The 27,672-nt window shown below is 59.0% G+C and overlaps 2 protein-coding genes across 3 annotated transcripts; one reads left to right on the plus strand and one right to left on the minus strand.

The window, feature by feature from the left end:
• Window positions 1-1,059: 1,059 nt before the first annotated feature.
• Window positions 1,060-20,155, plus strand: PRODH (proline dehydrogenase 1; the record flags this gene model as incomplete). 2 transcript variants are annotated; one of them, XM_081252023.1, is made up of 14 exons in its annotated part: window positions 1,060-1,332; window positions 5,032-5,240; window positions 9,142-9,176; window positions 9,546-9,695; window positions 11,449-11,513; window positions 11,713-11,829; window positions 12,250-12,329; window positions 12,879-12,960; window positions 14,027-14,119; window positions 14,208-14,354; window positions 14,888-15,063; window positions 15,666-15,764; window positions 19,456-19,544; window positions 19,622-20,155. In XM_081252023.1, the coding sequence occupies 14 exons, from the start codon at window positions 1,060-1,062 to the stop codon at window positions 19,807-19,809; spliced, it is 1,803 nt and encodes a 600-aa protein (XP_081108149.1). In that variant the 3' UTR covers window positions 19,810-20,155. The 2 variants fall into 2 exon arrangements, with proteins under 2 accessions (XP_081108149.1, XP_081108150.1); XM_081252024.1 differs by having other exon boundaries at window positions 1,251-1,332; window positions 5,049-5,240.
• Window positions 20,156-20,295: 140 nt separating this feature from the next.
• Window positions 20,296-27,089, minus strand: LOC308626669 (protein DGCR6). The gene is made up of 5 exons (XM_081252025.1): window positions 26,902-27,089; window positions 26,655-26,815; window positions 22,731-22,831; window positions 21,724-21,864; window positions 20,296-21,197 (listed from the first exon to the last, which is right to left on the minus strand). The coding sequence occupies exons 1-5, from the start codon at window positions 27,009-27,011 to the stop codon at window positions 21,114-21,116; spliced, it is 597 nt and encodes a 198-aa protein (XP_081108151.1). The 5' UTR covers window positions 27,012-27,089; the 3' UTR covers window positions 20,296-21,113.
• Window positions 27,090-27,672: the final 583 nt, after the last annotated feature.

A 27,672-nucleotide genomic window follows, 5' to 3' on the forward strand; every position in this document is an offset into this window, starting at 1 on the left:
TTATTCAGTCCCAAGTGCCAAACAGGCCAGGGTGTCCAATGCACCAAGATGCATGGAGCACCCAGAGAACCAGGTGAAACAGGTGGGCAAGGTATGGAGTGAGGCTGCCACACACAGTCAGACCCAGCACCCGTGGGTGTGCAGGAACATCCTGAGGAGATGCAGGTGTGGGGAGAGGGAGTGATGGGGAGGGTGGTCAAGACAGGTTCCTCCCAGGAGGTGAAATCTGGGGCTGGGACAGCAGGCCTAGCATGATGTTGGAAGGAAGGGAATCCAAGGCAGAGGGACAGAGGGTGGGAAGGCCCTGAAGGCCCTTAGGAGTGAAGGGTGGCCGGTGGAAGGTGGCATAGCAGGGGCTTTGCTGTCAGCCCCAAAGGTGGTACAGAAGGCTGGACCTGTAGGGGAGAAGCAGGGCGTATTGGAATAATGGGAGCTGCAGGGCTTCCCAAGGGAGCCTGGTGGTCCACGCCTGCCCGTTGCGTGGGCAGTGGGACCAGAAAGACGGGAGAGAACGGAGTTGGCAAGCCCCTAAGGAGACTCCTTTCCACGCTCGAGCCTTAGGCCAGGGGAGAGGACGGAGGGCTTCCCAAAGCCCCTTTACCCGAGAGAAGCAGCATCGCGCTCGGCCTTCCCGGATTCTCCGCAGACCCGGCCTCAGCTGTGAGTTCCTGCAGCTCATCGCCCAGGGAGGCGCCCAGGTGTACAGGTGTGAGGGGGGGCGGGGAGGGTGGGGCCTCCAGCGGAGCAGGCGGAGCTAGGGTGGTCAGCCAAGTAGGCGGGGTCTCCTCGGGGTGGGGCGGCCACTAGCTGAGAAGGCGGGGTTCAGGCGCACGTGGCGCCGCTCGGTGGGCGGGGCCTGCCAGGCGACCCACACCTTTCAGGAACGCACGGGGCGGAGCCTCCGGGGGAGAGGGCGAGGCTCGAGCTCGGGGTGTGGTGGGGCGCTACCGGGGGCGGGGCCAAGCGCGGGGCAGGGCCTCTCGGGAAAAGGCGGGGCCGAGCGCGGGGCGGGGCTGGCGGCGCGTACTTAATCAGCCCAGGGGCACATGCACAACAGCCATGAGTCTTAGGCGAACCTTCCCCGTGCTACGCTCCGCCCTCTGCCGCCGAGCCCCGCTGTCTACAGCGCCGGCGACCCGCGAGCAGCACGCCGAGGGCCTGGAAGCCGTGCGGGGGCGCGGGGCGGCCGAGGCCGCGCGGCCGCCAGTGCCCGCCGTGGACTTCGGCAACACGCAGGAGGCGTACCGGAGCCGGCGCAGCTGGGAGCTGGCGCGTAGCCTGCTGGTGCTGCGCCTTTGCGCCTCGCCCGCGCTGCTGGCGCGCCACGAGCAGGTGTGCGGGGGCTCGGGAACGCTGGGGGTGGGGTGCGGCCAGGGCCCCGCGGGCCTTCGCCGGTCCTGGGAGCCGTTACGAAGTTTCGAAGTGGAAAGCGGGGCCTCTGGAGCATCGCCTGTGGCCGGGAAGTCAGGAAGGAAGGGTGAATTCGGGCCCGTGAATTTTACCACGTGTCAGTTACTGGCAGCTAAAAACAAAGATTAGTTTAAATATTAAGCTATATGCTGCTTGCAGTAATACACAGTGTTCACCCGAAATTTAAAATTGAGTGTCGTCTGTGTTGCCCAAAGGGAAGCCTGGCCGTACTGAGCCGCTCATAGCCTGGGACCCTAGAGTTCTTGGACGCTGTGACCCAGGGGATCCTCAGACATGGTCACTCTGAACAGACAATGTTGAGGGAGAATGGGACGCTTGCTGCTCAAATATCCGACTTTTGAAACTTTAACACAGTTACATTGAAAAGTGTGAGGGCTTTGGGGAAGTAAAAAGCAGAAGTGTCTTAGCCGCTCTTGGTCAAGGTGATCCTGGGAACAGTTTAAAAGCAAGGGTCCAGTTGGTGCTGAGGGTCCTGAAGGCGCTTCATGCAGGTGGTGTTGACTTCTCAGTGAGACTGTGCTGAGGGCACCTTAGCTCCGGGCAGAGGCTAGGGAGACTGGACCCAGGAGGAGCACCAAGCCACAGCTTGGGCATAGGTGAAGGTGAGGCCACCCAAGGTGGGTGGGTGATGAGGGCAGAGCTAGAGTTGGGTGGCTCTGAAGGGGCTAGGTTCAAAACCAGCAGAGAAGCCAGCAGAGCTGTGGGTCCTCGGGTACTGTGGGCAACAGTGGGAGGGACATGTCAGCTCCACCGTCCCTTGGGTGCCTGCCTGGGGCAAGCGCCAGTGCACTGGGACTGTGCTGTGGGTGCCTGGAGGAGCAAGGAGGCTTCTCCCATGCTCCCCTCGTGTTCTACCTGTGTCCTGGGGACATCCTTAAGGAGCCCAGTAACTGTGCGGTGTGCTCTGCCTGCCTTCCGTGTTCCCCCTGTCGTCATTGCTGGTGGTTCCACTGATGACAGTGGCCTTGGTGCCTGGTGCTGGAGGAGACAGGGCAGAGGCCAGACTGCAGAGTTGTGGGCCGCTCACCAGAACCTGGTCCTTCTTGTGCTCTGGCCTGCAGCAAAAATTCCTCCTGCTGAGCCAGTGCAGGTCTGTGCAGCTCATGCCCCGGGGAGTGTCAGCCTGCAGGAGCCCAGTTTGAGCTGTGGCATTGGCTCAGGACCCAGTGGGGGCCCGCACTTGCCCGAAGGCAGGCCTTTTTGAGAAGGGTTTAGAAAATTCAGGTCTTGCATGATGAAAGCCTCGGTGCTTGGGTGTGAGCCAGTGCAGGAGAGTGTGGGGGAAGGGGGCAGTCAGGGAGGGGAGAGAACCGGCTTTACCCGTCCTTGCTCTGCAGACATGTCTTTGAGTCTTTTATGGTGTTTGTGTTACTGGTGCAAATTTCTAAATCCACGAAGGACGTTCGACGTTCCTACCTGGGGAAGAGGTGGGGCTACCCTCGTCTCAGGTAGTGCCACCCCAGGGCACGCCTGATGCCAGGATGGTTTTAAAGGGGCTGTTTTGCTCTGGAGTTGGCTTAAAACTGCCAGCCCTGCACCATGTGCTTCCATAGCCCTCTGTGACAGGCTGGCCTCCCCTTTGCCAGGGTGAGAGGGTCGGTGACCAGCTCAGGTTACCTGAGTGGCCTTCACTGTTGTTCCCTCTGACAACAGGGGAACAGGAGGGGAGCGGGAGGTCACCAGCCCATGACCCCTGGACCACATCTCAGCATCAGCCTTCCTCCTGCTCCTTCTATGAGCATTGGCTGGAGCTGTTTTCATGCTAGTTGGGTAGTTATGACAGAGACTGGGTGGCCTGCACAGCCTAAGTTATTTACCACGTGTTCCTGGGCGGGAAAGTTTGCCGGCCCTAGAGTAGACAGTTGGCCCACTTCCACACACACTGTGTTTCTGACAGTCCTCAGAATTGACGTATATGATGTCTGGGGTTTTCCAGAACTGAATTCTGGTTTTCAGGTCCCTGTTTCTGCCTGGCCTGCCTCTGGGGTGAACTTTGATATATCCAAGACCTGGCTTTTCCTCCTGCTAGGGTGCTCTGACCCACAGACTCGTGACTTCTGGCTAGGGCTCTTGTGAGGTGGAGGAGGCCTGCCCATCTCCCGGGTTGGCACTTCCACTTTCCATTTCTATTCTTCTTTATAAAAATAATGAGATGCAATAAAATCAGACACAGCACAAAGGCTGCTTCTTTATAAAAATAATGAGATGCAATAAAATCAGACACGGCACAGACAGAGGTGATGGCCTGGAAACCTTCACCCTCGTGTTGCCACACGGCTCCTTAAGCATCTCCGTCCGGGTGCCAGCCACAGTTCAGGTGTGTCCGCCTTTGAGAGGCTTGGACTGTTTGGGACTGGTTTGTGGATGAAGGTGTGTGACTGACTCATGCTTTTGCTTAGACTAGAGATTGCTCCCTGAGACCCTGATCCCAAGAGATGTTCCCCACAAAAAAGTGGGGTTCTGTTATTCACTGGGTTTGAGAAACCTTAGACTATTCCTGCCTTGGAGCTGGAGCCGGGGGTAGTAGACACACAGGAATTCCCAGACAGATGGTGGGTGTGTCCTCCCAGTGGTCATCCCCCTGCCCCTCCTTGACCTCATTCCTTCCCACCACTGTCCCCAGTGCAGGAGCACCGCGTCACCTCCTAGCCTGGCAAGCCCCGTACCCTGGATCTAAGTTAGCAAACACCTCCCGCCCTTGCCCTGGCTGGCACTCCCTCACCCCCATTCTGAATTCCATGGAGGTATCTTGCCCCTCCCTCCTTCTGGGTCTCCCTGCAACTAGGATGGGAGCCCATCATCTGTTTTCTTCACCCTAGAACTGTGTCGGGCAGGAGGCAGTTGCTTGGGACATTTGAATGATGATGGCAGAAATTTGGGGTGTGGCGAGATATGATTGGAGGAGAAAGCTGAGTCGTTTGGGAGGCTGTCTTCCCCTGGGGCACGTACTCTCGGGCTGCCGGCCTCCTGCGGCCTGGATGAGTGTGCTGAGTCCCCGCTGGTCCCAGGTGGATGGTCATCTCCCAGGCCTATGCTTTCTCCAGTGGAACTCATACTCAGAGTTTTGTGTGTTCATCTGTTCAGCACCCACTGGAGGGCCGGCCCCTTGCCAGGCACTGTTTTAGGGACTTGGAATAAGCAGTGAACAAAACATTGAAAAATCTGGGTTCTCACCTTCTAGAAACTCACACCAAATCCCCCTCTTCCCCAGCATAACCTGCAGAGGTGTGGATACAGAGAATGTTATGAACACGCCCACTGCTGTTCCCAGAGAGAGCTGCCATTCACTTCTTTATCCACCAAGCGGTAGTCAGGCGACTGCCATGTGCCACTGGGGTCACCCATGAGCGTGCAGGGCAGGGAGGCAAGAGCAGCGCCTGGGACCGGCCACCCTGCATGAGGAGTGGGGCATGGACAGTCACTGAGCAGAGAAGCAATCTGCTTCGGGTGGTGTCACCGTAAAACCAAGGCCATGAGCCGAGTTTGGCCCTGGGGAGAGCACGTCAAGGCTTGTGCCGGGCAGGCAGGGAAGCAGGAGTGTCCTGCTGGGGACATGGGAGGCCGGGTGGCCCAGAATAGCCGCTGCCCTTTACCTTTCAGTTGCTCCGTCTTGCCAGGAGACTTCTGGGGCAAAGGTTGTTCGACAGACTGATGAAGATGACCTTCTACGGGCAGTTTGTGGCTGGTGAGGACCAGGAGTCCATCCGGCCCCTGATCCAGCACAACAGGGCCTTCGGCGTGGGCTCTATCCTGGACTACGGTGTGGAGGAGGACCTGACCCCCGAGGAGGCCGAACACAAGGAGATGGAGTAAGGCCCGCGTGGCACCTGCTGGCAACCCCAGCACACTGGGGCTGGGCTGGGCCTGGCTGGGGGAGCCCTGTCCACATGACTAACAGCAGCCCTCCTGGGTCTGCCTGGGGTTGTGTTCTTGCCCCGTGAGGATAACAGCTCTGGGCTTCCACGGAGGCCTTGTGTGCCGAGGCTGGAGGAGGGGCGAGGATGGGGTCAGCAAACTCTGGTCCCCAGCCCGATCAGCCTGCTTTTGTACAGTCTGCAAGCTAAGAATCATTGTTGTATTTTTAAATGGTTGAAACAAAGCAAGAGTAATGTTTTGTGACACGTGAAAATTATATGAAATTCAAAGTGCTCTCACCCTACAGGGGCAGAATTGAGTGGCCGTGACTCAATGGTGGCCGCTGGGTGCTACCCGGCGGTTTACAAAATATGATTGCTGACACTGGTGTTGGAGGTGCTCTGGCTTCCTGCTCTCCTGCAGCATCTCTTCTGGGGATTCTGACCTACTGGGCAGGTCCCACTGTCCCACCCTTGCCTGGCCCCTGAGATGATTTCCTGATTAGCAGGTGGGCCCCACCTGGTAGGTGTGGAGACTGCCTGGGGGTCTGAGGAAAAGGGAATGTGCTGCCAGGAGCACACGTGTGGCAGGCGAGCCCAGTGGCTCCTGCCGAGGTCACCAACTGGCTGCCCGGCCCGTTCTCTGGGCAGTGAGTATGGGGACACATGGGCATCCCCCGACCCACCCTCCTGGGCCATAGGACAGAACTCGAGGACCATTTCACCCTCTGCTTCCTGAAGTAGGAGCCTCATGGGAGATCCAGGCAGAACCAGCCCTTTCTTTGCAAAACGCCCAGTTCCTGGGCTGGTGCCTGCACCCCTCCACCCGTCACTGGCATCTGGGCCCCTAAGTCCTGACAGCAGCCACCCCTGACCATGTGAGGCTTGGGACAGGCTTGCTGAGTAACCTGCCCTGTCTTAAGCTCTGGTGTTTGTTCTGGCCTGGGGAGGGAAGGGCTGGGGAGGGGCAGAGAGGGAAGGGAAGGGGTGTGGAGGGGCCGGGAGGGGTGGGGAGGGAAGGGGCGGGGAGGGGCATGGAGGGGAAGAGAGGGGAGGGGCACGGAGGGGAAGAGAGGGGAGGGGCACGGAGGAGAGGAGAGGGGAGGGGCACGGAGGGGAGGGGAAGGTGTCACATGAGGCTCCTACCCTGGGAACGGAATGTCCGAGCGGGCCCGAGCTGCTGGTGGATTGGCCTGGGGAGCCAAGCCCCTGCCTCGTGATTTGCTGTCTTGAAGGCGGAGTTCTCCAGCTCAGCACCCCGGTGTTCCTAGGGGGGCTGTGGGCTGGGGCTGCAGCCTGCTCTGAGGCTGCCTGTTGAATAACTAATGGGCTGTATCCCCGCTGGGTCTGGGTGAGGGCTGGTGGTTTCACAGTGGGATTTTCTCTCTCTGTTATGAAAAGACTTCTTTCCCAGGGCGATCCGCCTGGCTTCCTCCTTGCCCTGCAGGGGAGCACTGGGAGGAGGGCCGGCTTCGCCCTACCATGGGCACTGGAGCCTGTGACCCTGGGCCACCCTGCTGTTGGTGCCCCTTGTCCTGCAGGAGCCCTGCTTTGTGGGCTTTGGGACGTGAACGGCAGTCCCTTCCTGTCCTAATGTGGTGGCCGCCGTCCAATGCCAGTGGCAGGGCTGCTGCCAGGCAGCCCTGTGTGCTTGGTGGAGCCTGGCTGAGGGTGCAGAACCAGGCTCATAGGCACTGATCGAACATGCACGCCATCGAGATGCCACGCATTCTCCATCAGGAGCCCCTGTGTGGGGAACGGAGGGGTCACAGGCCCGAAGACCCTGCTCTGGGAAATGATGTAGAGGCCACTGCCCCAAGTTAAAGTCACAGGAGTGGAGTGGGGTGGGGCGGGGAGCGAGCGCAGGTGGTGGGGCCCTGCCCCAGGCATAACCATAAGAGGCACAGAAGAGATGGGGGCGTCTGAACATGCAAGAGGCCCAGCATGTGCCCTGAGGACATGGCCCTGGGAGGAGGGGATCTGGGGGTCTTCCCCAGGTTAGGAAGCAGGAGGTAGGAGGCCAGAGGCGCAGAAGGGAGAATAGCCATCCAGGGAGGGGGTGGGATGGTGTTTCCCAGAACACTTGTTAGAAGGCAGAGGCCAGGAACCTAACTCTAGGAGAGGAGCCTCGCAGGGTCCCCCCAGCAGGCTGAGGGCCGTGGGGAGAGGGCGCAGGGCTGGGTTCCTCTCGATGATTGGCTGTGATGAGGTTGTGATGAGGAGGGCTGGGGACAGTGTGGCCAGCAGGTGTGTGTGTCCTGGCTGTGCAAACCCAGGGCTGGCTGGGGGCGAGGCCTTGGCCTTGTTCCCCAGGGTGGAGGCCGCTCCTTGGGACTGGTGTGCACAGTGTCTTGGGTGCTGCCTGGAGCCAGGGCCTGGGGGCCCACAGGCTTTTCTGTGTTCTTCTCCTGCCTCCTGCGTTTCACCAGGGGAGAGCTGGTGTAAGGGCAGCCGGCGTGGTCTCCCCTCACTTTTCACTTTTTTCTAAAAGGTGTCCAGCCAACAAATTACCTGATGCAGACCTGAGCTTAGAGGTGGCTGAGGGGATGGTTGGGGTCTTCCTGCCACTCCTGCAAGCCCCTGGGTCGCTCCTGCGGTCCTCTCCTGCCCCCTGTCCCCGGGGGCACTCCATTCCCTCCTCCACATCTTGGCCCGTGCAGTTACATGTGCACGCAAGTGTCTGCACGTGTGTGCATGTGTGCACATGTGTCTGCACGTGTGTGTGTGTACAGAGCATGCTCTTCTCTTCATGGTGACATGACACTCCCCTTCCCCCCAGCCTGGTAACTGCCATCTTTGTCTCCTCGTGATCCACTCGCCAGGCCTGGTCAAGAGTGCAGCCCTGCCCATGCTAAGTACTGTCTGCTCTGGGATAGGCCACTGCCCCCTGATCACGTGGCTATGTGGCCGGCTGGCTCCCCTGTGCCTTTGGAGCTGGGCTGGGGCTTGGAGGGTAGAAGCCCAGCTGTGGAAATGCTAATTGAGACCGTCATACGGCCCCGGGCCCCTGGGGGCCTCTGGGTAGTGGTGTCCCCTCAGTGGAGGGCAGTCTGCCTAGAAGGTGGATACCTGCAGGTTATGGGCTGTGTGGTGACATAGCAGGTCCGAGCCTCCCGCAGCTGCCAACCTCGGGATGAGGCCCCTGCCTTGGTGCAGATGGCGGGTGCCATGTCATGCCTCCACCTCAGTGGGCCACAGCTGTGGGGCGGCCTGGGTCTGGCCTTACAGGTGCCCTCTCTGTCCTGTCCTCATTAGGACTGGGTATATTCAGGTATGATGGCCAGGGGAGGGTTTGCATTAAAAAAATAAATTGTGGTTGCTGGTTTGAAAATAATCCTGAGGAGCGTGGGTGGAGGTGGGGCCGGCTGTGGGCAGAGGGCAGAGCAAGGGGCCCCGCTCCTTGGCTCTGGGGATCAGGAAGCTGGTGGTTTCCCTCTCTCCACTATCCTCAGCCCTGACTGGCCCGTGCCCCGCCTTTTCCTCACAGGAAGGAATACCCCATGGCTAGCCAGCCTCAAGGACCTACCCACGCCCTGGGCTGTGTATCGCTTTACTTCCTCCTCACCCAGTGTAGGGAGGGGGCCTCACCCAGGGGGAGACCCACGTTGTTCCTCCGGAGCAGGGCTTGTAGGCTGCCAGGCTCAGAGAAGGTGACCCTGGAGGCCGGGGGCGGGTGGGGTGGCGTGAGTCACTCTTACCTGGCCAGGTGACCATGCCTTCCTCTTCAGCCCTCCTGGGTCAGGGTCAGGGCTCAGCCTCTACTTCCTCCCACCTGTGCCTCCTCAATGGGATGCGTTTGTCACTTGTACCTGAGGTGGCGTGACCGCAACCCTCTCCCTCTTCTTCCCTCCTGCAGGTCCTGTACCTCAGCATCGGAGAGGGATGGCCATGGTGAGTGGGAGGCAGCCATTCAGGAACGAGCCCGCTCCCCACCCGCACACAGCCCCGGCTCCTCCCTGTGTCCCTGGGCACCCAGGCCGTCGTTCTGAGTGGCTGACACATCCTTACGGCCCGCCTGGGGGGCCGGTGCACTCGGCCCTCGGTGGGTCTGGGCTTTGCCTTCCTGCCCTGGGTTTGCCACATGACTAGGGTGACCCGAGGAGAAGGAAGAGTGGGCGCCAGGGCGGGCGGGTTTGGGGAGCAGCACAGGCAGGGGGCCGTGTGCTCGGGGTGGGACTGGAGCTGGAGTGCGGCGCTGGTGGCGGGATGGGGCCTTGCGAGGGTGGGGAGGTGGCTCAGGCCGGACGCCCACCTCTCCAGGCACCAGTAAGAGGGAGAAGCAGTTCCAGGCCCACCGGGCATTCGGAGACCGCAGGAATGGTGTTGTCAGCGCCCGCACCTACTTCTACGCCAACGAGGCCAAGTGTGACAGCCATATGGAGACGTTCCTGCGCTGCATCGAGGCTTCAGGTGGGGTCCTGCTTGTCGCTGGCCTGCCATCCACCAGGCCCAGCCTGGGCTGACCTCTGCTCTAGGAGATGCTGGTGTGGGAACACAAGGCCGGGCCTGGAGTGTTTGCTCAGGGCCCCATCCCCATCTCTGTGGCCTTGGTCCTGAGGATGACCTGGGCTCACACCTGAGTCCAGCTCCTTCCTGAGGAGCCTGGCTGCCCACAGAAGGGCGCCTCCACCCTCCTGGGTACCAGGTGTCCAGATGTGGGCCTGTCAGTGGGCCAAGTGGCCCCCAGTCCCAGGCAGGGGCTTGACTCTTGTCACATGACCCCTGGCTCTGCTGAGGGCCACACCATTCCGGGAGCTGGTGCCACGTCCTCTTTAACAGAGAATTCTTCCCCACGTGGCCTCTGGGTGGGAACACCTGCTAGGGAGGTGAGTTAAGCCGGGAGGTCACAGAGGCCTCAGCGTCCATCAGGTCCCCAGCAGCCCTCCTGTTAGTGGGTCCCACACCTTCTGAACACTTTAAGGAGTGGGAGTGAGCAACGCCCAGAGGCAGCCTCCTAGGAGCAGCGCTGGGCACCCCGGGCGGTCAGGCAGACACCTGGCTGCCCAGTGTCCAGTGCCAGGGGCGTCTTCTTGGTTCCTTGCCCACTCTGCCTGGGGGCAGACAGACGGGGAGGGCCCCACAGAAGCAAAGATGTGTGTCGTGGGCTTCCAGAAGCCAGAGGAGAGAATGGGGGTGGTGGTTGAGTGCCTTCTGCCTCCAGCTTGTGCTCTGCTGGGCGTTTCTGTGTTTGGTGAACCCCCAGGGGCAGCCCCGGGTGCCGAGGGCATTGGAGAGGAAACAGGCAGGGATTGAATGGGCAGGTCTCACCAGCTCCTTTGCCCACTGCATTCCTGGACCCACGTGGCAAACTCAAACCCTGCTGAGTCACTGGCTTCCACCTGCATGGTGGGGCATCCGGAGCAGCCGAGTACAGGGTGTTTGCGGGCTGCGTAGGGTCATTGTCCTTCTGCCATGGGTGGTCAGCCAGCCCAGGCGTCTGGGTCCTCGGTGGGCTCTCCCCTCCTGTTGCCACCCCCCTCGGCCTGAGATTGCCAGGCAGCCACCAGAGCTGCTTCTGAGGGCCAGGCAGCCTGCCCGGGAAGCATGGCCACCGTGGGCCTGCTCGGGCCTGGTGGGCGAGGGAGGAAGGAAGCGCTGGTGCCACTGCACCGTCTCATCGGGTGGCTGGATTGTTCGTGCTCTGGGGGTCTCAGGGCCCAGGTGCAAGGTAGACCCAGTACCATGTGTTGTAGGTAACTAATAGGAAGAACAGCCACCGCCTGCCTCCTGAAGTCCGTCATATGTTGATGAGAAGTGTCCTAACTCTTTTTTTCTTTTTTTTTTTCTTTTTCTCTTTTTGGCTCCGTTGGGTCTTCGTTACTGCGTGCGGGCTTTCTCTAGTTGCAGCGAGTGGGGGCTGCTCGTCGTTGCAGTGCACAGGCTTCTCATTGCAGTGGCTTCTATTGTTGCGGAGCACGGGCTCTAGAGCACAGGCTCAGTAGTTTTGGCTCATGGGCTTAGTTGCTCCGCGGCATGTGGGATCTTCCCGGACCAGGGCTCGAACCCGCATCCCTCGCACTGGCAGGCGGATTCTTAATCACTGTGCCACCAGGGATGTCCCAAGAAGTGTCCTAACTCTTGAGTGGCACAGATTCCGGGTGCAGGCTCAGGGTCCCCCCCCGCCACACCCCAGCACTGACGGCTCTTCTGTGGCTTCTCACAGGTGGAGCCAGCGAGGATGGCTTCTCAGCCATTAAGCTCACCGCACTGGGGAGACCCCAGTTTCTGGTAAGTGTCAAAACCTTCCACCCACAGGGAGTTTGTAAGAACTTGGGGCTGCCGTGAGCGTTAAGTGAAAGCTCGTGTGCTGGTGCCTTGGCCCTGGGAGCCAGGCACACAGGCGGGATGGGGTGGCTTGGGCTACATGGGGGTCCTGGGAGGGGGCTGGCTGTGCGCCTGGGATGGCAGCTCAGGCCCGCGTCCGCAGCTGCAGTTCTCAGATGTGCTGACCAAGTGGAGACGGTTCTTCCACCAAATGGCTGCAGAGCAGGGCAAGGCCGGGCTGGCTGCCATGGACACGAAGCTGGAGGTGGCTGCACTGCAGGTGGGGCCGCCTCTCCGTGGTGGGTGTGAGAAGGTGGGCCGGGGAGGAGCCCTGCCCAGGAGGAATTGGCCAGGCAGTGTCCGAGGTGGGTTCCCAGGGCCTGCTGCCCAGCCCCCAGCTGCTGGGTCGGTGGGGAGGGAATCTGAGCAGAGGTGGAGGAAGTGCTGGGTGGGAGGCTTGGAGGGGGGCTGGCCCTGCCAGTAGCCGAGCTCTGTGGACCCGCAGGGATGGGCAGGTGTGGGGGGTGGGCAGCAGGGAGAGACACTCCCTGGAGCAGAAACCCAAGGCAGAAGTGTAGCCAATCTCAGTACTGGCATAATAAAGTCAGCCTAGCATCACAGGCCAGCGGGCAGGGGCAGGAGATGTTCGTGAGCAGGGCCGGGAGACAGCAGTGGGACCAATGCCCTCTCGCTTCTGAAGGAAAGCGTGGTGAAGATGGGCATCGCGTCCCAGATGGAAATTGAGAACTGGTTCACTGTGGAGACCCTTGGCGTGTCCGGGTAAGAGTAGCCCCCGGGCTGAGATTTCGGGAGCGGCCGCCCTGGTTCAGCCAAGGTTCTGGCTTAGCCCCAATACCTTCCCCCAATCCTGGTCACCCTCTTCCAGGGCATGGGCCCCCCTCGAACCCTAGGGCTTCTTACAGAATTATTTGGGCTGTGGAGTGAGGGTGCCACACCCAGCCGTCCCAGGACCTATCTGGCAGGCAGGTGAAGGGTGAGGGCAGCTGAGATCCCGGAGGGTCCCAAGCCTCATTTTGAGGAGCTGGGGGCTGGCGGCAGTGTGCCGTCCCCTCCTGCCTGGTCTCCCGTGTCCAGCTCTTCCCCGAGCCTGATGTGGCCTGGGTGGTCTCGGCCCTGATGTAAGAATATTCATGTTTTGGTTTCTGTTTTTTAAACAGAGGACCATGTTTACATGTTACCAGTCTTTCAAAACTGAGCACTGAGGCAGGTTCTGTGGGGTTGGGTCTGGGGGTGCTCCTGCAGGGAGGGGGCTGGTTTGGGGCCTTGGTGAGGCCGCGTGTCCGCATGCTGACACGCCTTCTCCCACAGCACCCTGGACCTGCTGGACTGGGGCAGCCTCATTGACAGCAGGACCGAGCTCTCCAAGCACCTGGTGGTCCCCAACATGCAGGTGACGCTGTTCGCGTCCGTGCCTCCCACCTCACGGTTCTCGCAGGGTCGTCACAGAGGGTCCCCGCTCACACCGCCAGGGCTTCCTCAGAGTGGCGCTGGGTCCCCAGGATGAGTGTCCCCACAAGCCAGGCAGAAGCTGTCGCCTATTCTAGTCAAGCCTCAGGAGACCCATGCCGTCCCTTCTGCCCAGTGCTATTTGTTAAAGGGGAGTCGCTAGACTGGCCTGTGTTCGGGGGAGAAAAATGAGACTCCACCTGCCCCTGGGAGGGTGACCGGGCCTTTGTGGCCGTGCTTGAGCGCACCACTGAGCTGGGATGGGAGGAAGCAGCAGAGGTGCCTTGGGAAACAACCCACAGACGCTGCCTTTCACAAGCTCCAGCCTGGTGACGGAGGGCCCAGGAGGGGTGTGATTGAGGCCTCGCCGGGAGTGACCTGGGCAGTGTTAGTGGGCAAGCGGGACAAGCAGAGGGCCCCCTGTGCTTCACGGGCCTGCAGGGTGGGTGCCTACTGCTGACCTGACCAGTGCCCTGAGTGCCACCATCTGGGGCCGATGCCTCCGTCCCCCTGTTGCATGTCCGTCTGTGCTGTGTGGCCAGCCAAGTCTGCCTGTAGGCACAGTTCTTCCTCCATGTCCTCTGCCTGCTAGGGGCTGAGTCTTTCCAGGTGATTGGGTGGGTCAAGGGTCACTTCCTGAACTTTGCGCAGGAACAGGAGGGGGACCCATCGTGAGGATCCTGTGGAGGCCGTGGGAGCCGACTCCTTGGGTGCAGGCCTGACCTGGGGCAGCCAGCCCCATGAGGAAGGGTGTGCTGGCGGGCAGCGCGATTATGGGATGCTGTGTGGCTGGCGGGACCCTGGACAGGACACTGACCTTAATGCACAAACAGGGTGGTGGGTGGAGAAGGGGGCGCGGGGATGAGGCCCACTGGTCCCGGGCACCAGGCACTGGGTATTGGTAGGCCCTGCACCAGGGGCGAGAGGCTGCCCACGGGAGGGGTGGGAGCGCTGGCCTCGAGAGCCCAGGTCTGGAACCCTGCCGTGGCCTGACTGCGCTGCCCCCTCAGACAGGACAGCTGGAGCCTCTGCTGTCGCGGTTCACTGAGGAGGAGGAACAGCAGATGACGAGGATGCTGCAGAGGATGGACGTCCTGGCCCAGGTCGAGGACCCTGGGATGTGCCGGGGTGGGGGGGCACCCGTGTCACCCGGGCCCCAGACAGACCCTCTCTCCCCGCTGTGCCCCTCAGAAAGCCAGCGAGGTGGGCGTGCGGCTGATGGTGGACGCCGAGCAGACCTACTTCCAGCCGGCCATCAGCCGCCTGACGCTGGAGATGCAGCGCAGGTTCAACGTGGAGAGACCACTCATCTTCAACACGTACCAGTGCTACCTCAAGGTGCGCCCAGCGTCTGCTGCAGGGAGACAGGCCCCCAGGACCAGCTGCCAGTGGACCCATCCCCTGGGCCTCAGACCCCAGACAGGGTGCTGAAGGGGCAGGAGGACGATGAAGGAGCTTTTGGAGTCCACGTAACATGCCTTAATCGCCAGATTTCGAGTGACTGTTTACTCCCGCCCTTTTTAGCTTGGTTCCCTCTAAGGGTCTGATGAAGGCTCTGGGCCCCTCCCCAGACTCGTGCGTGTGCCTCAGGGACCCTTGAGCACAATCTCTGGCGGCCACTTGGGTACCAGCCAGGTGTTTGGAGGACTCAGGGTAGGGTGGGTATAGGGTATAGGGGCTGCGGGGACAAGGGGAAGTGGGTGCGTAGGGTCCAGGCAGATGCTGACAGCCCCCAAGTCACCACAGCTGCTGGCCCCGGTGCCCCTGCTGACTACACACTGGGGAGTGCCCGGGCCCCAGGGAGGCCCTATGGGACGCAGGCTGGAGGGGGCCCATCCTGGTCGTCCTCAACTTTCGGCTCTGGCCCACAGGACGCCTATGACAGTGTCACTCTGGATGTGGAGCTGGCTCGCCGAGAGGGCTGGTGTTTCGGGGCCAAGCTGGTGCGTGGCGCATACATGGCCCAGGAACGTGCCCGCGCCCTGGAGATTGGGTATGAGGACCCTATCAACCCCACCTACGAGGCCACCAACGCCATGTACCACAGGTGTGCTGCCTTCTTTGGCTCCCGGAGCCTCAGAGCTTCCCAGGGGCGGGGTGGGGGGGAGAAACCGGGAAGGGGCTGGAGCTGACCCGACGTGATCCTGTCTAACGTGGGAGCAACCTGGGGGTCAGAACCAATACCTCCTCTGCCTTTGTTTTACTTTTTCCAAAACCATTAAGGTTTTTTTTTTTTTTTTTTTTAATGTAAAAGTCTACTGAACTGCCCGGGTTGATCAAGATGAGAGCTGTACCCCGGCAGCCCTCCCCAAATGGCACGAGGCCTGTTTGCTTTTTTTTGTTGTTGTTGTTGTACTCAGGCCTCTCACTGTTGTGGCCTCTCCCATTGCGGAGCACAGGCTCCGGACACGCAGGCTCAGCGGCCATGGCTCACGGGCCTAGCCACTCCGCGGCATGTGGGATCCTCCCGGACCGGGGCATGAACCCGTGTCCCCTGCATCGGCAGGCGGACTCCCAACCACTTTGCCACCAGGGAAGCCCCCGTTTGCTTTTTAATTCCACGCCAGGATCGTCCACTGTTTTGCACCTGCTTCTGCTTCTGCCCCTGCAGGGGTTGTGCAGGCCTGACTCACGCGTCACCCTCCCCAGGTGCCTCAACTACGTCCTGGAGGAGCTGAAGCACAACGCCAGGGCCGCAGTGATGGTGGCCTCGCACAATGAGGACACCGTGCGCTTCACGCTGTGCAGGTTGGCCCCGCCCCCTTCCCACTGGGCGCTCCTGGGTGGGCAGGAAGTGTGGGCAGGCAGTGGGTTTTGGGGGGACATCTGTGGAACGAACTGGAGTGGCGGCTTTAGGGCCCCCAGACCCACTGAGGCTGGCTGGGCGTTGTGCTGCAGTAGCCAAAAGGCTGTTTGCAGTTACTTGGGTTTTTAACATTAATACAAGACTTACTAAAGTTTCAAATTAAAAAATATATTTCATTAGGTGAAATTTAACTGTGAAATGTTGGAGCCCTCAGATGTATCGCCTTATTTATGAACAATTTCTCAACACTTTAAACTGTGTTTAGAATTTAAGATAGTCTGTTTTCTCTTTAAACGCCTGTCCCATGGAGCATCCTTATAAGTCAGATATAGGAATGAGGTGAAATAAATATACATTTTTTTCTTTTGGCCGTGTTCTGGGAGTTCCCTGACCAGGGATCAAACCCAGGCCCCAGGCAGTGAAAGCGCCAGTCCTAATCACTGGACTGCCAGGGAATTTCCAATCACCATGTTCTTTTATCTCATATCTTAACCCAAACTGGACCACAGCAGGGGTCCTAGCTCCCCCTCTCCCCGCCACAGGAAGCTGGGTGGCGGCAGTGGCCTTGCTGGCCCTTGTCTTCCCCAGGAGCAAGGCAGGCCCCCCCCCCCCAGTGGGCACCCCAAGCCCAAGGCTTGGGCCGAGTAGTGAAGGTGCAGGGCGTGCACCCAGAGGCACTTGCAGGCTCTGCCTGGAGGGTGACTCTGGTCGTCCTAAACCATTCATTAATGTCGTGCTTGTCCTTCTCATGCTGGGGCTGCTTTTTCATGGTGTGAAACTGCAACTAAAGGCCACGATGTCTAATGCTCTGCACTTGCAGCTGCCTGGCTGTGAACAGGAGCGCTGAGGCCAGCGGGGCTGCCAGGTGGAGGGCAGACTGTGTCGAGGCTCCCTCTGGAGTCCTGCTGGGCTGGGGTCAGGCTGTTTCCTTGCTGGTGGTTGGCTCTGACTGGCATCCTAGCCGGGTGGACTGTTCCGCTTTCTTCCCTCCATCCCTGGGGCCTCCGTGGACGCCCCATCCTATCCCTGGACGTGGGATGGCCAGGGACACCTTTTGTGCTCGGAGAAGATTAGTTTTGGGTTTGTTTTGTTTTGTTTTTTATTTTTGGCTGCGTGCGTTGGGTCTTCGTTGCTGCGTGCGGGCTTTCTCTAGCTGCAGCAAGTGGGAGCTATTCTTCGTTGCAGTGTGCGGGCTTCTCACTGCGGTGGCTTCTCTTGTTGCGGAGCACAGGCTCTAGGCGTGCGGGCTCAGTAGTTGTGGCTCACAGGCTCTAGAGCGCAGGCTCAGTAGTTGTGGTGCATGGGCTTAGTTGCTCAGCGGCATGTGGGGTCTTCCTGGACCAGGGCTCGAACCCGTGTCCCCTGCATTGGCAGGCAGATTCTTAACCACTGCATCACCAGGGAAGCCCCAGTTTTGGTTTCTTTGATTTTTGAAGGAACACAGGGCTGAGTTGAAAAATTTAAAAGCTGGCTTTCACTTAGGCTTAAAAGTACAATTCTGTGATGGAACCGTGATCAAAAGTGGTCTTTCCGGCACCAGGGTCCACCCCAAGACGATGTGCACAGAGAGGCCCTGGCCCCTGCCTGGCAGTGCCGACCTCCTGAGGTTTCCATCACCATCTCAGCAGCCTGTGGTTGCCCCGTTTTAGGTTTTGGTCACAGGCTAGTCCACTCAGACTGACTAGGCGAGGACAGGGAAACGTCTAAAGGTTATAAACTGCCCTCAGAAGGGCTTCCTTTCACCTGATTTCTGGATCTTGCCACTGGGAGCATATATGGCCTCCCCATCTTGGCTGCGGTGGCCTCCTGCCCTAGACACGGCTCCCCCTATGCTGAGTGCCAGCTGAGTGCTTGCCCATCTCACAGGCTCCACAGCCCACGCCAGGCCAAGGTCCACAGAGCCTTTAACACCTTGGGCTGGTCTTCCCAGGGGCAGCAGTGTGGGCCTCTGATGCCACACATTAGAGACCTCAGTCAGATTAGCTTTGGCTGTTAACAAACCAACCCAAAATACAGAGGCCTGAACACAGTATGTTCTGTGAGCCAGCAGTGTGGGCTGGGCTCTGCTTCGGGCTGCTTCTGCTGGCCTTGCCTGGGGCCCATCCTGCATCTGTATTCACATGGGGTCTGGTTGGCCCTAAATGGCCTCATTTGTGGCTGGGACAGCAAAGGGCACTGCATCACATGTCGGGTGTCCTACAGGCCAGCTTAGGCTTCTCCACAGGTGGTCTCAGGCTACCAGAAGCCCTGGAGGGGGCAAGCCTCTGCCCATGTCACATTTGCTATCGTTCTGTTGGCTAAAGAAAGTCATGCCCAGTTCAGATATTGCCGGCCAGATGGAGAGAGCCTCTTTCTGTGCTGGGCAAAGCTAGTCACATGGCAGCAGGCATGGACACTGGCAGGGAAGGGGCAGCAGCAGGGGAGGGGTCAGTTTTTGCAGGATGCCACGTGAGTGTTCCCACCACCGTCAGGCAGCAACACGGTGGCAGCCCTGCTCTCACGGGGGACAGAGACATGTAAGCTGGATACCAGGGCAACATGGTGCAGACTGGGGCCCCGACCTTGGAGCCTAGCCCTGGGGGAAGGAGAGAAACGGTCTGGGAAGCCCCTCATGTGGAAGCCCAGGGTGAGAGGCACTGAGTGCTCTGGGAGCCTGGGGTGGGGCCCTGAGACAGGAGAAGGGAGGGGGACTCCAGAGGCAGGGATGGGGACCAACAGGCCCAGCCTGTAGCCTGGGTGGGTGTGAGGGCCCAGGCTGAACACGCCCCTGTGGGGTGGAAGGATGGGGGCGGGCTACAGAGTGCTGGTGCTGATAGGCCGAGTCTGTATCTGCACGTGCAGGAAGCCAGAGGTAAAAACGTGGGAATCATCAATGTATAGACATTTCAAACCCTGGGAATTTTTTAAAGATCCTATGAGGGGAGGTGTGAGGATAGGAGAGGGTGTGGACAGAGTTGGGGGCCCCCACCTTAACGTCTGAGTAGGAAATTCGAGCCACATCTATTAACCCCAAATGTTTCATAGCCATGTTAAAAAAAAAGTTAATTTTGATATACATTTTAATTAACCCCACATATCCAAAATAGTACCATTTAAACATGTTTTCAGAAAAACAGTGACATACTCTGCATTCAGTTTTCACACTGTCTTCAAAAGCCCACGTGCGTTTGACACTTGCAGTGCACCTCAATTCAGACCACCCGCCTTCCAGAGGCTCAGTTGCCACCAGTAGCTAGTGACTGCCTTACGGACAGGGCAGCCAGCAAGGGGAGGATGAGAAGCTGGAGGTGGGGTCACAGGGCTGGGAACACAGAGGCAACGGAACTCTGAGGGGTTTGAGAAGGGGATGGTGAGAGGGCTGAGAGCTTCCCAGGGCACACCAAGGGCTGGCCACTGGGTGAGTCTGCCTTGCTGGGTCATAGTGGGCAGCAGGGAAGGGGCCATCGGGGAGCAAGCACAGCAAGAGGGAGGCTGGCTGGGGAAGGGGGGCACTTGGTGGCCTTGGGCTGAGGCAGCAGCAGTAGGGAAGGGGCCTGGTCTATGCAGGAGAGAGCCTATGCCCACGCCCTACCCTGTGGGTGGGGGATCTGGGGGGAGAGGGAGGGTCTTACCCACCGCCCTGCCTGTTCACAGGATGGAGGAGCTGGGCCTGCACCCCACCGATTGCCAGGTGTACTTTGGACAGCTTCTGGGTATGTGCGACCAGATAAGCTTCCCGCTAGGTGAGCTGGGCTTCTGGTGGGGGGCAGGGGGCAGGGGCGGAGGCGCTGGGACTCACCGCCTCCACCCCTGTGTGCAGGCCAGGCAGGCTTCCCCGTGTACAAGTACGTGCCTTACGGCCCTGTGATGGAGGTGCTGCCCTACCTGTCCCGCCGAGCCCTGGAGAACAGCGGAGTCATGAAGGGCGCTCAAAGGGAGTGGCAGCTGCTTTGGCAGGAGCTCAAGCGGAGGCTCTGCACGGGCAGCCTCTTCCACCGCCCGGCCTAGTGCTGTGGCCGTGTCCCAACGCATCCTCACCTGGGCTGCGACCACCCAGGGCTACAGCCTGACCCCAACCTCACACACAACACCTTTTACATCCCAAACTGTGAGACCCCGCTGGCCCCTGCCTGTGGGCACCCAGGTGCGGGCTATGTCCGTTACCTGCCAGAGCTGCTGGGAACTGTCAGAAACCGCCCTCCAGTGAGCGAGCATGGCTGCATCTCTGCCCACCGCCACGACCTTGGGCCTGAAGAACCACCTTCTGCAGGGCCCAACCCATGGGCCCTGAGCCCCACAGGTGGGCAGTGGCTGGCTGGGGAAGCTGGCCTGTCAATAAACCACTATTTCTGCAGCTAAGAGCCCTTGACTCCGGGCCCACGATGCTCTTCCCTGCAGAGCCCTCACGTGCAGTCAGTGGCAGAGGGAGTGGCTCCAACGGCCCGAGAAGCCTCACGCTCAGGCTCGGCCTCTCCTGTGTCACACACCCCCGGCACACCTTGGGCAGGGTGGACCCACCAACACCTGCCTTCAAGCCGTATTGCAGACCCGGCCACGCAGGGCACTGGATACCCTCACCTCCAACCCCACAGCTGGGGCTCAGACCAATGCAGACAGCACACTCCCCAGAGTGGGCTTGGTGCTTCCACATCCTCAGTCTCTTCCTCCCTCAGACCCTTCCTGCTGCTCTGTGCCCTTCACCCCAGTGACCCACACCAGGCTCTGGCTGCTCTGACAGCCCCAGAGCAGACTGGATGTGGCCCTAGTGCCCTGGGACTTGCCCCAGGGAGGGGCCTCTGTGACATGGGGGTGGGGGCGTCTTCTGCTAATTCCTCTGTAGGCCACGGAGCCCCCAGGCGAGGGCCCTAGCTAGGCCCTGGTCACGACAGGCACCACAGAGCCGTCATGCAAGCCACGTGCAGGCCATGCTGAGGCGTCTTTATTTCTCGGGGTCACATGCAGCTCATGAGCCTTTCCTACTAGGGGGCTGCACCTGCCAAGGGAGGGGCCGAGAGCAGAACACATCAGAAACCTGGGGCAGACAGCCGGAAGGCTGGGCCCACTCTTCCCTTTACCTTCCCACCCTAGCTTTGGACAAAAAAGCCCAGGTGAAGGTGGGTGGCAGACGCAGCCCAGGTCCACCTAGCTTCTCCTCATGGGGTGCCCCTCCTGCAAGCAGCTGGGAGGGTGGTGGCCAGACTTCAGGAAGATGAGCGCCACTCAGCTTTCTGCTGCCTTTGGTGACCGTGGGACAGGGATGTCTTCCCAGCCAAGATGGGCAGCGGCGGGTCACTGGCAGGAACCCTGCCTGGTCATAGTGCTGCCTTCCCCACCTGGCAGCCCCTCTGCTGCAGCTTCCGGATTAGTTCCAATAGGTTCATCTGTAGCGTCAGCTCCTGGGATGCAGAGGGGCCACTGTGAGGTCCCCTTTAGCCCTGGCAAAGGTCCCAGGAAGCAGCCTCCTTTACCCAAGGACCCAGGGCAGATACCAGGAGAGCACCAGGCTTGAGCCCATGGGGCTGACTTCCAGTGAAGCCTGGCTACCGCCTGCCAGAAAGGGGCAGGTGCTGGGACTCCACCTGTGGCAGGGCCTGCAGTTGCCCTGGCTCGGCACAAATGGAGGTGTGTGCAGGGATGTAGGGGAACTGCACACGAGGCCCTGTAGGGCACAGCGAACCCGGGGAAGGTGGGCAATGCCCTGTAGCCACATGGCTTACCCTCCCGTGGCGGAGGCAGTCTGACCGGCCTCTGTGCTGAGCACAACGCAAAAACCCTTCCTGGAGCCTCCCTAACTCACCACGTCCCCTGTCCCCACACACCCTGGGCCTGGGCTCCCCAGCAACCAGCTAAAACCCCATATGGAATCTAGCCTTGGGGACCAACATCCCCTGGGCTGTGCCGGGGCAGGCCTGTGCCACTGACCTGTGGGTTGGTGGTCACATAGAAGCCGGCGACCCCTGCCTTCTCCAGTGTACTCTGCTGGTCCGCCACCTTCCGGTCCAGCTCCAGGACAATCTTCTGGTCCATCGCCCGCTGCTCCTCACGGATCCGGTGCTCCGCCTCCTGCCACGGTGAAGGCAGCTCAGGGGCTCAGCCTCCTGCCCATCAGTGCCTCACACACACATTCCTGGCCTGTCACCTCCTCTGGCCCCTCCCCACCTCCCAGTGGATCCAGCTCCCAGACTATGGATGAAGCCCGTACTGCACCTAGGTCCGTCCCTCCTTAGCCACACAGAACCCTGCAGAGGGGCTCAGGTGACCTGTCCCAAATGCCCTTACTCCAGCACCTCCTGTCAGGTGTGCTCTCTTTGCTGTGCCAGGCCTCGCCCAGCCCTGACAGCTCCGGACCACCATGAGCTGGCCAGATGCTGGCTCCACCTCTGCTGACTGTCAAGCTGGCCACCATTTCTGGGCCTTTGCATATGTTTCCTCCCCACTGGATCTGTGGCCAAGCCCGGCTCAGCACCTCCTACCTGCATGCCCTGGCTTGGGGCTACCTTGGGACCCTGCACATGCCTCCATATGCACCCCACCACTGGTGGCTTCTTGGTTATGGGTGGGCCTCTGTGTTGTTCCCAGGCAACCTGGGAGCAGGACTTGCTGGCTCCATCATCCCACCACTGCCCTCATCCCCAAGGCCATGGGGCACAATGGCCCCCACTCACACCTGCCCTGTACAGGCCCAGCCCATTAGGAGCTGCTGTCTCGGGGAGCAGGTGGAGGGGAGTGGGGGGATCACACAGTCTCCACCCACTCCAAGCACACCTCAACCCCCAACAGTGAAGAGCCACATGTGGGCACATGCAGCCTTCGCAGCCCACCCCAGGCTGAGGCCCAGGCTGGCCAGCGGCTCCCAAACCACCCAGAGCCCCTCCTCTACGGCCCTCTAAGCAGAGCCCAGGTGGTGCCCACCCTGCCCACACCCCTACCTCTAGCTCGCGCTGCTGGGCCGCCTGGAGCACAGGCAGGTTGTGGGGCCGGCAGGCCTGCTGGGCTTCCTGGTGTTTCTGCCGCAGCGCCTGCCTGAGCACTGGAAGGGGACAAGACCAAAGGGGCATCAGCAGGTGGCAGAGAGGTAAGAAGGAGGGGGCCTGCTCCAGCTGTCCCACCACCACAGGGAAGCAGGGCAGAGGCGTAGACGTGAGGGAGGCCTGCACCGGGAGCTGGGTGGAGCTCTGGACACCCAGCCCCCAGCCCACTCAGGTGGGCCCTCACCCAGGGTACGGCCCTTCTCCAGCAGCAGGGCTCCAGGGCACTAGAGAAGGGTGAGGCCAAGCGTGTGGTATGGGGGCGGAGCCAGAGCTGCAGCCTGAGCTCAGAGAATTGGGGATAGGGAGGGGGGAGACTGCGGTCTGGAGGTTTCTAGGCTCAGATGCTGGCTACAGGCCAGGAGTCCGGCGTGACCTGCCATCATCCAAGGGACATCCACTGAGACATCCAAAAGACCACCCAGGCAAAGGCCTGGGAAAGGAGGACGAGGAGAGTGGCCTCTGCCCTGGGGTGTGGCAGTCACTCCCCCTCAGTGCTGCCCTTGGTGGTGATGAGGGGTGCAGAGCCACCCTGTACCCTATCCACGGCTCCTAGAGGGAGTAGGGCGGGCACAGACCCTGGGGGGCCCAAGGATGTGATGAAATAAAATTCATATTTTAAGGTAAGACAAGCAACATTTAAACAAAAATTTTTTTCTGCCTATCTGAGCCTCCTCCCTCCCCTCCGCTGTGCATTGTGCATCTGCATTAAGCATGAACCGGACTCCCCAATGGCAGAAATACCTGCTCAACCACAAAGATCAATTTTTCTCCTGGTGCCAGCCATGTAACTCCTTAGGAGGTAACATTCCTTTCTCAGTCCTGTAAGGGGTCATGGTGACCCACCACTGGCCTTGTACGTGCAGACGTCTTTGGTGGACTTTATGGACAAGGCCAGTATATCATTTCTCTTAAAGACAGTGATTGGTGCAGAACAGACAGGTCAGACGACCTGGGGAGACACTGGGCTGGAGTTCTCAGCTTAAATACTTACTGATGACCTTATTAATGTCACTAGCTATATTTCTGCCTATTTTACAAGATTGTTTCTTTCATGACCAAATGTGTGGCTGAGCCTCCAATAAAGATAATGATGATTAGAAGACCTGAAACAACTGACCAAATATATAGTTCTGTAAGATCAGGGATTGTAATAGTGTAGCTCTAGATGTGGGAAGAAGCAACAACAGGGCAATAACAGACTAGTAGGACAGGCAGCCCAGAGGCCTTGGGCTACTGTTAGTTAACAGGGCCTAGTCTGGTAACAGCACATTGAGTGGCCTATCAAGGAAATCCTCGCCTGACCTGGGAATGAGCATTCCTAACACCGTGGGACAGATTGGTCATGAAATGCCTCCCAAACCTTGGTCGAAATTAAGACTGAAAGAGGGGCTTCCCTGGTGGCGCAGTGGTTGAGAATCTGCCTGCCAATGCAGGGGACACGGGTTCGAGCTCTGGTCTGGGAAGATCCCACATGCCGCGGAGCAATGAAGCTCGTGTGCCACAGCTACTGAGCCTGTGCTCTAGAGCCCACGAGCCACAACTACTGAGCCCTCGTGCCACAACTACTGAAACTCGTGCACCTAGAGCCCGTGCTCTACAACAAGAGAAGCCACCACAATGAGAAGACTGCGCACCACAATGAAGAGCAGCCCCAGCTCACCGCAGCTAGAGAAAGCCCATGCCCAGCAATGAAGACCCAACGCAGCCAAAAATAAATAAATAAAATATAATTATAAAAAACCAACATGTACAAAGACAACCACTCAAACATTTAGGGAAGAAGTAGTACCAATTATACACAAATTCTTCTGGAAAACCAAAGAGAACACTTCCCAACTCATCCTGTGAAGCGAGTATCTCCCTGATACTCAAACCAGACAAAAATGTTACAAGAGAACTACAGGCCAATGTCCATCACTAGCATAGAAGTAAAAATTCTTAAGATTTTAGCAAATCAAACCAACATAGACAAAAAAGAATAGTTCATCATGACTGAATAAGGTTTATCCCAGGAATGCGGTTTATCCCAGGAATTTAAAAAATCAATGTAATTCACCATCGTAACCAAAAAGCCACTTGATCATCTCAATAGATGCAGAAAAAAGATTTGACAAATCCCAACATCCATTCCTGATAGAAACACACTAATCCTGGGGCAGATGTCTATCATCTGCCCCCAGAGGAAAGGGACCTCACATCACTAGGAGGAATTTTTGCCACAAACACTTAACGTGTTTATCGTCATGCTGTCCAGTTTACAGGAAACTCAGAAAGTGGAGAAAGAGGTAAAATGTCAACACGAAGAGGCAATCCAACAGATCCACAGTGGGGACGTTCTGAGGCAGAATACCCTGGACTCTTCAAAAAGTCAGCGCCACAATAAATGTTGGGAACTGTTTCAGAAGCAGAGACCAAAGTAACCAATGGCAAAGCATGACCACACACTGGATCCTTATAAAGGGACAGACAATTTGAGACAAGTTTCGGTATGTGACCGTGGACTCAATGTCAGAACACACCCTGGAATGATTCATTTCTATCCATTGTGGTTACAGAGGAAAGCGTTCTTGTTCTAGATCGCTGGTTCTCAGTACTGGACCAAGGCTGACCCCCAGGCATGTCTGGAGACATTTCTGGCTGTCACTACTGGGGGAAGGTGCCACTATCATCTAGTAGTTAGAAGCCAAGGATGCTTTTAAACATTCAGGAAAGAACCATTAAGACCTGTCCAAGGACTTCCCTGGTGGCACAGTGGTTAAGAATCCACCTGCCAAAGCAGGGGACATGGGTTCAAGCCCTGGTCCGGGAAGATCCTGCATGCCGCGGAGCCCGTGCACCACAACTACTGAGCCTGTGCTCTAGAGCCTGCGAGCCACAAGTACTGAGCCCGCGTGCCACAACTACTGAAGCCCGTGCGCCTAGAGCCCGCGCTCCACAAGAGAAGCCACCACAATGAGAAGCCCGCGCACTGCAACGAAGACCCAATGCAGCCAAAAATAAATAAATAAAGAAGAAAAAAAGAAAACCTGTCCAGCCACAAATGCCAACAGCGCTTCTGTTGAAAACCCTGGTCTAGAGGAATGCTGAGGACCCCTGGTGAAGCCCTGTGGTGTTGCACATACTTACGGACACAAAGAACTTTTGTCAAAACTTCAGTTACGGAGTGTAGCTGGAGAACGTATAAGTATTCATTATATCATACTTCCAACTTTTCTAAATACTTAACCTTTTTCAAGTAAATAAAAAGTTGGGGAAAAATAAAATAAGAAAGGTGGGAAATCTGAGGGGCGGGAAGAGCTGCCCAGCATACCTCGCAGGAAGGGGCTCCGGAGGCCCCTCCCATTCCCAGTAGGGATGCCTGGGAGGGGCCAAGGCTCCCAAGGCTTTGGCCAAACGCGTGGCTCAAGTGGAAAAGTTTTCGGGTTCTGGAGGGTGCCTCAGGGCTCAGTGCAAGGGAACTTGATGCGCGGTGGAGAGCGAACTGACACTGAAGGGCACTGCAGAGCTGTCAACACTGCGGGGCATCACTGCGGGCGGCCAACCGCCAACACCAGACCTGCCAGTGGGCTGACCAAGCACAGAGGCCTCGGGCCATCCTGCCTGGAAGGGGAGTGAGGGCACGCGGGAGCGCGAGCAGGGAGTTTCTGGATGTCCTGTGAAAAGATGACTGTGCAACTGACAAAGTAAAACCGACTCGACCCATTTGTCATCAAAGGCCCCGCGCCCTCGATCCGGTCAATTTCAAGGGCTTCTTTCGAACGGTATCCGCGGAAGGCCTCCGCCCGCAGAGACCGGAACTGCCGTCCCGTCGCCCCCGCGCACCTCGGTGCTCGTTCTGCAGCCGCAGGCGCTGGTTGTACAGGCTCTTCTCGGTGAGGTGCTGGATGTCCAGCAGCCCCTGCACGATCTCGAAGACGGTGCCGTCGAGGAGCGCCAGGGCCAGGTCACTGAGCGTGGTGTAGGACAGGCGCTGCTGGAAGGAGCTGCGGGAGGAGGGCGCGGTGAGCGGGGCGGGGCAGAGCCGCCTGCCCGCGCGCCCCGCCCACCCCCGCGCCCCGAGGCCGCGCACCTGGGCAGCTCCTTGACCAGGCCCTGCAGAGCCGACAGCAACTGGTAGTGCCGCTCCTGCTGCCGGGCTCCGTCCACCGCCTCCTCCAAGGCGCCGGAGTACCGCTCCATGGCTCCCGCACCCCGCCAGCCACCGCCGAAGCGACGCGCGCCACCTACGTCAGTCCCCAGCGCGGCGCGCCCCGCCCCCTTTCACGACAGTTCTGAGCACAGCGCGACCCGCCTTTGCGTCATCCACAAGGAGGCTGTCTCTGCCCCACCGGGGAGCGTCCCGCATTGTCCCCGCCCTTTACCCTGCCTCCCCGCCCACGCGACCTCGGAGGCTACTCCACAGCCTCAAAATCGCGAGATTTCTGAGAATTCTCCCCCGCCCGCGCGGTGGGCGTGGACCGAGGCCCCGGCCCCGCCCCCGCCCTGCATTGTAGACTGTGCTATAGGCAGCCTGTGCTTTTTTTTGCTTCAGTTGGCTATTTTTCTGGAATCAAATTACAGTAGTGATTAATAGATTTTATTTTTTATATCTGGAGAAAAGGATTTGTTAGTTTTATAATTTTTCTTAAGAACAAGCATATGTATTTAGTAGCTCCATTGCATTAGAACAGTTTTTAACTCACAGTGACTTGTGAAATCCACCTTCTCCAGGCCTGTGTGTTGAGAGCTTCCTTTCTTATCAAGTCATGGGTGGAGAAGAAGAGGCTGTCCTGTTAGGTGGCAGGATGTTTACAAGTGGCACTGCTTCTTCTAAAACATTGGTTCTTTTCAGACTTTTCAA

This window comes from Mesoplodon bidens, assembly GCF_964165515.1.
Source record: "Mesoplodon bidens genome assembly, chromosome: 13".
NCBI lineage: Eukaryota > Metazoa > Chordata > Mammalia > Artiodactyla > Ziphiidae > Mesoplodon > Mesoplodon bidens.